This window comes from Phyllostomus discolor, chromosome 9 (assembly GCF_004126475.2).
Source record: "Phyllostomus discolor isolate MPI-MPIP mPhyDis1 chromosome 9, mPhyDis1.pri.v3, whole genome shotgun sequence".
Classification (NCBI taxonomy): domain Eukaryota; kingdom Metazoa; phylum Chordata; class Mammalia; order Chiroptera; family Phyllostomidae; genus Phyllostomus; species Phyllostomus discolor.
The window spans coordinates 105,007,461-105,015,249 of record NC_040911.2 but is presented as its reverse complement, the minus strand read 5'-3'; the positions used below and the strand labels follow the sequence as shown (position 1 = coordinate 105,015,249).

Here is a 7,789-nt window from a genome sequence, read left to right as displayed (position 1 = left end):
GCACCTCCTCCTGGCGGCCCTGCTGGCTCTGGGTTGGAAGGTTTCTGTCGTCTCGGGCACGCACGCCTGTACAGCCCTCATTTTCTCCATCTCGGCCGGTCTTTGCCTCCTCCCTGGGCAGAGCTCGGGTTGGCAGTAAGAGTGTCTGGCTGCTTGGCACGTCCCACCCACGGGGCCGGACCAGGGGAAGGTCCCTGGGGCCAGCTGGACGGGGGCTAAAGACAGTGGCCTTGAGCCCAGACACAGAGTGGGCCTCAGCCCAGCCCAGCCCACCCCCCAGGAGGCACGGAGGGGGGTTGTGCTGCGGGGGCGGGGGGCATGCTGCCTCAGGGACAGGAAGTCAGAGGCATGGTGGGACCCACGCAAAGCAAAACCAGGTGAACAGCACCTCCAGCCCCAGCCAGGTCCCACCCAGAGGTGGGAGCACACCTGTGCTGCTCTGGGCCCCAGGAAGTGGGAGGGATGGCGGCAAGATGGCAGCCATCTGCCCAGACAGGATGCCCCCCAGTGCCACCTCCCCTGGGGAGCCTTCCAGAAGCCAGCCCAGGTGAGCACCCTTCCACCCTCTCACTGCCCTTCCTGGCGGGCCCAAGGGCCTGCAGGAGAGAGGGGGACCCACAGGGATATTGGGGCAACTCCCTGGAGGAGCAGCCTCTTGTGGGAGGCAGGGGAGGTTCTGATATCAGGGTGCCTATCCGTGGTGTGGGAGGGCAGTCACCCAACCACAAGGGTCAAGCATGTGACTCAGGATGGAAATTTCCAGGCCAAGGGAGCGCAGATGCTGGGAGGGCAATGAGGTGCCTGCTTCCTTGTGGTGGGCTGGCCTGGTAAGACATTGACCTGCCTTGCGCTGGGGGTGGGGGGAGAGCAAGTCCTCACACCACTGCCGGGCGCCCAGATCCAGCTGTGCCTGAAGCCGTCCCTGGTTCAAATCGCCAAAAACTCTAGGGGGCACCTTTTCTTCTAGACCCGTTCGACTTAGTCAGGATTCCTTCCAGCAGGTGGTGCTCAACGGGAAGCCAGACAGGCGTGTGGTCAGCACTGGGAAGCGGGGTCACCACTGAGTCACTGCCCTGAACCCGGATCTCTGGGCCCTGGAGCCCCCACCCTGCTCAGGGGCACGGAAGCGGAGGAGGGGCGGTGGGTGCTGCCAGAGGCCCATCCTCGATCACATCGGTGGGTGGGCCTGGCAGGAGCAGGAGGCCCCTTTTGTCTGCCCGACCTTGGTAAACGGGAAGCGCCCACTTAGGGAACCAGGGGGCCGTCAGTCCCCCTGCCCCGCGCAGGGGCGTCCCTGCCCCCCACCCCCAGACTCCAGCCCACACACCGGCTCCTAACTGACATCACCCACGTCTTTGAGCAGCGCCACACCCCTGGAATGCCTCCTTTTTACTTTTATACACGCTCACCTTTCACCGCAGCCACGCACGGGGTCGTTCGTGCGAGGGCGCCAGCCCAGGGGAGCAGGACCGGCGACCGGTCCCACCGCTCTCCGCGCGTCTCCGGGGCGCCCGCGGGCCCCAGGCGCTCGCGGCCGCCGCAGTCCCCCAGGCGGCCAGCAGGTGGCGGCATCTGACCAAAAACCGCGCTTTCGGGCTCGGGTTGGCGGCCCTCCCCAACGCCGGCCCCACACCCACCCGCCTCCAGCACTCCTCGGGGACCTTGAGGGTGCTCCGTCCTGACACTGGCCCAGAGCCTGCGCTCCCTGGCCCCGAGTCTGCACGTCCCCACGGCCGGGCCGGCTGCGCACGGACCGTCCCTGGCCTGAGAGCCACGCGCTGGGTTAATTTAATCTCCCTGGAGAGACGCCCCGGCTGGCACCCACAGCCAGTCTCCCGGTGCCTGTGACCCCGCCCGACATTTCCACGCCCCCACAAACGGCGCGACACCGCCCTTCCCGGGGTTCAAATGCCGCCCCCTCAATGTGTGCACAGCGTGCCCGGGCCTCAGCCCTCGGCCCCGAGGTGGTGGCCCCCAGGCCCCCAGCAGCCCCCACTGCCCTCGCCATCCACGGCACCTGCGGAGCTGGCCCACCTGTCTCCGCGTCCCCCTTCACCCCCACGACTCTGCCAGGCCGGCAGGTGCGCCCCGGAGGGAGCGCCCCAAGGCCTGACCACAGCACATCTCCAGGGATGGAGCGCTGGGGGAGGGGGCGGCGCAGAGTCAGGGGCGCGCGTTCGCCTCTCGGGTTGTGCGAACCCCGGGCTGTGCAGCCGCCGGGCGCCCCGCACAGGCTCGGGCCCGGTGGTCAGGACGTCCTCGGTGCGCCGCGCGGTGCCAGAGGCGGCTCCTGCTGGAGGGACCAGGGCCGAGGACCCGACAGACTGAAGCGGGTGTCCACGGGAGACGACGAGGTTGCCTTGTGGTGGCAACCTCAGGGGTGGCAGGACGCGGCAACGCGGGGGGGCGCCGTCTAGAAGCCGGGAACACGCTCGTGGGTCCGCCGCCCCCAACCCAGCTCCCTCCAGACCCCCAGCTCCCTCCGCCCCTGCGCTGCCCCCACCCCGCCCGTTGGTCTGCGGCGCGGGTGGGGCCGGGCTTGGGAAGAAGAGGTCCCCACGTCCTCTCTGATTGGATGGCGCGAGGTCCCACCGCGGCGCCGCTCACCTTAAAGCGAGAGTGAGGCGCCAGGGCGCGGGAGCCCGCCTCCGGGCCGCAGCGCGGAGCGGGGGGCGGGGCAGGGGCGGGCCGGAGCGGCCCGGCGCGCGGAGGCTCGGGGACCCACAGACAGCCGGACGGGCGCGTGCGGCCGGGAGCAGCGAAGCCGCAGCGGCCATGGCCGAGCTCCGGTCGCTGTCGGGGGACGCGTACCTGGCGCTGAGCCAAGGCTACGCGGCTGCAGCGGCAGGCCTGGCCCTCGGGGCGGCCCGGGGGCCGGAGGCGGCGCGCGGCTACGGCGCGCCAGACCTGGAGGGCGACCTCCCCGCGGCGCCCCGCACCGCGGCCGCTGCTGCCGAGAGCAGCGGCGAGCAGAGCGGCGACGAGGATGACGCCTTCGAGCAGCGGCGGCGGCGGCGGCCCGGGCCGGGGGGCGCGGCGGACGCGCGGCGGCGGCCCCGGGAGCAGCGCTCGCTGCGGCTCAGCATCAACGCGCGCGAGCGGCGGCGCATGCACGACCTGAACGACGCGCTGGACGGGCTGCGCGCCGTCATCCCCTACGCGCACAGCCCGTCGGTGCGCAAGCTCTCCAAGATCGCCACGCTGCTACTGGCCAAGAACTACATCCTCATGCAGGCGCAGGCCCTGGACGAGATGCGGCGCCTCCTGGCCTACCTCAACCCGGGCCAGGGCCTGGCCGCGCCCGTGGCCGCCGCGCCGCTCACGCCCTTCGGCCAGGCCGCCGTGTGCCCCTTCTCCGGGGCGCCCTCGGCGCTGTGCGAACGCTGTGACAAGAAGCCCTAGGATCCCCGCGCCGCCCCCTCCTTCGGCGCGCGTCCTGGATTGCACGTCGCCCGCGATGACTGTGTCGCCCGGACCTCGCTCCCAGCCCGTGCGCGCTGAACGACTTGGGGCCGCGGGAGACGCGCCGCACGTCCGGACCCAGGACCGAGCTCCCAGTGCGGCGCTGGGAGCCTCGCCCGCGAGTCGGAAGCGTCCGCTCGGCACCTTCCCAACGCCCCCAGCCATGGAGTGGGGGGACGGGTAGTGATGACCAACAGAGCTTTCGGGGTGGTGCTGCAAAAGGAGAACGGGGTTCCAGCGGGAGGGGGGACTGCCGGGACGCGCGGCGGATGGTCCCGCGGCAACAGCCGGAGCTCCGCCCCCGGCTCGCGGAGCGCAGACACAGATCGTAGCCTGCTTAGCGGGTCCTGGCCCTCGCGTGGGGGCCGTCCTCGTCTCCGTCTGCCGCCCTTACCAAGCTGTGGGGCTGCGCTCTGGCTGGGCGGGATCCCGAAGACGCGCAGCGCCGGGCACCGCCAGCGTCTGCCGGCACCTCGGCCCTGCGCCGCCTGAACCGACGCGCCCTCAGCGGCCGCCGTCTGCCAGGGAGCCAAGGAGAGGCGGGTGCTGGCTTTTCGGCTCTCCCGAGTCCAAGTGCGTTTCTTGTCTTGCCTAACCAACCTCTAGAGGGGAGTGGACGCCAACGCCCGCTGCCCCCAAACCTGGGGATTTGTGCGCCGAACGGCCCGTGGACTCCCCAGGGGAGGCCCCGGGGGAGTTAAACGGCGACCGCCAAGCGCCCTCTGCTTCAAGGCGGCTGCATGGAGCAGGAGTCCGCCCCTCCTGCGCCCACACTTGGCCGTGGGGCGTCAAAGGAGGGCCCGGTGTAGTCCCGGCGACCCAGCAGAGCCCCCTCCCCACCAGCGCCCCAGGCTTTGGGGGGAAGAGGCGGGGCCCGGGGTGAGTACCCGAGGGGCCCGCGCCCCGCCCAGGGCCCAGGGCGAACGCTGGAGGAGGGATCTGTCTCTTTGATGTCCGTGGGCAGCTCCGAATTCTGCCGCGGTCGGGGGCCCAGCCCCACACACCGCGCGGGCGCCCAGGGGACGAGCTGCCCCTCCTGTGGGTGCCGAGGCGGCTCCGCCTCAGCCTTCGGCTTTATGAGCCCCCGTTTTCTCGGTTGTCTGCCGTTAATGCGCTGCCACCCCGAGGGGACCGCCGCCCTTTTACAGCGCGCCCTGTCTGCAGCATTTAGCTTTAATTAGTGCATCCCGGAGGCCCTTTTTCGTTTGCGAAGTGAGGCGTGTTGTTCGGTCTCATCCACCAAGACGGGCGCGTAACACCGGCGTCTGCCCCTTCCCGGTTGCATTTTTCCACGGTCTTTTCCCTCCGACAGATGCGGCTCCGGGTTTGGCGGGGTCGTGGGACTGAGTGTTGGAAACTCTGTTTCAAACCCCCTCTGGAGAGAGGCACGCCCCAGGCCCTTCCGTGGGGGATGGGGCAGGGGGGGCAGGGGTCACACCGCAGCGACCCTGCTCGCCCTCCCAGCTCGCTCACAGTCTGACCCCCGGCTGCCGCGTCTCCTGGTGAAGACCACCCGCGTTTACCGCCCTGTTCGTCCTCAGAATAAAGTATCTGACGTCAGCTGATTCGTCCATAAGCATGACTCCGTTTTAACACCAAACTGGTGCGCGTCCGCGAGGCTCCGGGTTTCGGTTTTCGGATTCTCCGGGGCTGCGCCGGCGGCGGGCGCCGGGGCCAGAGTCTCGGGCGTCTCTGAGGGGTGGACGCCGACGGGTAAGCAGCAAACACGTGAAATACTCAGGCAAAGTGAAGGGGAAAAATCTGTTGGGTGGAAAATAACAGATTTTAAGAGAACCATTTAACTGATCAGATGCCCTTCGGATAACTCCATTTAAGTAACAGTTAAATGGAATGAAAACTTTTTTTTTTTAATTGCAAAGCTGTTTCTGTCCTCTCCCCCCAAAGCCAGCCCACCTGCCCCCGGATTCAGCTGACCGCCCCTCCGAGTGGAACCGAGGCCGGCAGCTCCCGGCAGAGCCGCTGACCAGCAGGCCCTGACCGCGAGAGCGCCTGCCCGCGTGGGGCTTTACACCGGCCAGGGGGGGGGGGGGCAGGCAGAACGGATTCAGAGCCGCGAAAAATGAGTCGGACCCGTCTGTGTTAACTGTAACTTTATTTACCAGGACACGAGACGCAGAATGTTCTCAACACGGCATCAGGGCTTCTCAATGATCAGGGGCACCGTTCGTGCTGTCTTCATCCGAGGGCTGCACGATCTGGTGGGTGTTCCCGTCAGGACCAGCCGCCCCCCCCGCGCCCCCCGCAGCTGGCGACTGTGGGAAGGGCCCGTGTTTCTGTTTCCTGTGCTGGGACCACACGTAACTGACACAGGGAGGCGGTTCCAGACCCAGAGGGGCCTGTGCTTGTCCCCCTTCCTCCTGGCCCTCGAGTCTCCTGCCCGGGCCAGGGTGGCGAGAGCAGCCTCGGCCGTTTCCTGCCTGCACTGGTGGCCGTACGTCCGCCCGGTCGCTGGCTCCAGGTGCCACCCAGCATCACGCTGGCCGGGCCTCACCCAGGCCCGGGTCAGGAGCCCGGGAAGCTGGGTCCCTGGGTGCTTGGCTCTGCAGGGGCCCCTTCCCAGGTCCGGAGAGGCCCTGCACCCCAACTCCATTCACTGACGGGTGTGCCTGCCGGCCCCCCGCTCGCCGGTGGGAGGGGAGGACGCACGGGTTACTGAACAAGCTGGTCGAGCTGAACCTGGCCCGGGACAGGCACGGCTGCCCCCTTAAACGGCCCCCTTAAACGGCCCCCTGCACACGGGCTTCTCCTGCAGCCCCGGGGGCTTGCTGCCCTGTGGTCAGGACCAAACCAAACTGCTGGCTGAGGGTGTTCCCACCTTCCCCGGGGGGGCCCCAGGACATTTGGGCCCTGGACCATCAACGCCCAGAGGTCCCTGTTTCCCCAGGTAGGACACTTGGACCCTTAAAACCGCATCCCTGGTTTTCTGTAATCGGGTTTGGCAAACCCGCACTTGACCCAAACCTGCTCTGCCCCCGGGGGCACCCCTCGCCTCCCCTGGGGCAGCCGGCCAGACAGACTCCCAGCTGTCAGCCCCTGTCAACGCCACCCCTGCCCCCGCCCCCACCCCCGGGCCAGACTTTCTCTGCACCTCCCCAGATGCGGCTGCACCTCGGGGAGCCTCGTCCTGCCTCACGAGCAGCACCCCAGGCCCGAAGCCCTTGCAGGCGGGGACAGTCAAGGAGGGACAACGACCCTGTTTTCCTGAAAGGACAGGTCAGAGGCGCACAACCCGGCCCCGCCCTCGGCCCAGCAGAGGCTCCGAGCCCCGTTAATCCCGCCGCCGGGTGATTACAGCCCTTCCTCACGTTGATTCACTTGCGCCGCTTTTCTAGTCTTTAATCCCTTTTAGCATCCCATCCGAAGGGATAGAAGCAGAGGGATTTACAGTGTATCAAGTTATTTCTGCAACAATTACCTCTGCGGACTCGTAACCCTGGAAGTTATGTTACAATGTCCCAGCGGGAGTCCGGTCCCTAAAATTAGAAAGTTAATGCGCCTTTGCAGACCTGGCAGCCCCCAAGGAGCTAAGCCCGTGTCGCTGCAGACGCAGACAGGCCCAGCTAATTAGCACAGCCACCTTCCACTCCGGAGCCTCGCCTGTTGTAGACAGTGGGCTGGGCGGGCTTGGTCCCCGCCCGGGTGCCGGGGCGTCTGTCCTCGTAAACGCGCAGGCACGCTGCACCTGAGCGCGGCGGCTCTCTCTCCGAGTGGGAGCACAGCCAGAACGGCCCTGCAGGCTCTGAGCAGGGTTGGCCCCGGAAGACGCACGTGCAGCAAGGGGGTCTCCGAGTGAGCCAGGGCTCCTGCTCTTCCGGGGCTGGCACGTGGAGCCGCCCGCCGCTGCCTGGACACGGTGGGGGGGCAGGCTCTGGCGGCCTCTGCCCTGCCCCCGGGGACGCTGCCGGAGGGTCCCACGGAGCAGCGCGCCCACAGGGCCGGAAGGAACGCTCAGGCTTCCCAGCCAGCGAGCCGCGCCTCCAAGCCCCGCATCGTCTGAGGCGACGAGTCTGAAGTCGGCTGCCCTGAGGGGCCCTGAGGAGGTCCGACCGGAGCCCCGGCTTGCCCAGGACACGGGGGCAGCCCTCGCTGCCCGGATGAGGCCGCGGCCGGCCTGGGAGCCTGCCGCAGACCCTGAGACACGAAGGGGCCCGCCACACCCTCGAGGGCCCCAGACGTCTGGCAGGATGCGTGTTGTTGGCAGGGGCTGGCTCTCTGCGCCCGGAGCTGCGTGGCCCCAGCCCTCCCGGCGCTCTGCCCTCCGCTGTTCCGTGACAGACAGCACTGAAGTCACAGGGCCCCTCTCCCG

The 7,789-nt window shown here is 68.4% G+C and overlaps 1 protein-coding gene across 1 annotated transcript; it reads left to right on the top strand.

Moving 5' to 3' along the window:
• Positions 1 to 2,562: 2,562 nt before the first annotated feature.
• Positions 2,563 to 4,251, top strand: BHLHE23 (basic helix-loop-helix family member e23). The gene has a single exon (XM_028523648.2). It carries the CDS (start codon positions 2,776 to 2,778, stop codon positions 3,400 to 3,402), a length of 627 nt encoding a protein of 208 aa, XP_028379449.1. The 5' UTR covers positions 2,563 to 2,775; the 3' UTR covers positions 3,403 to 4,251.
• The last annotated feature ends 3,538 nt before the right edge of the window (positions 4,252 to 7,789 follow it).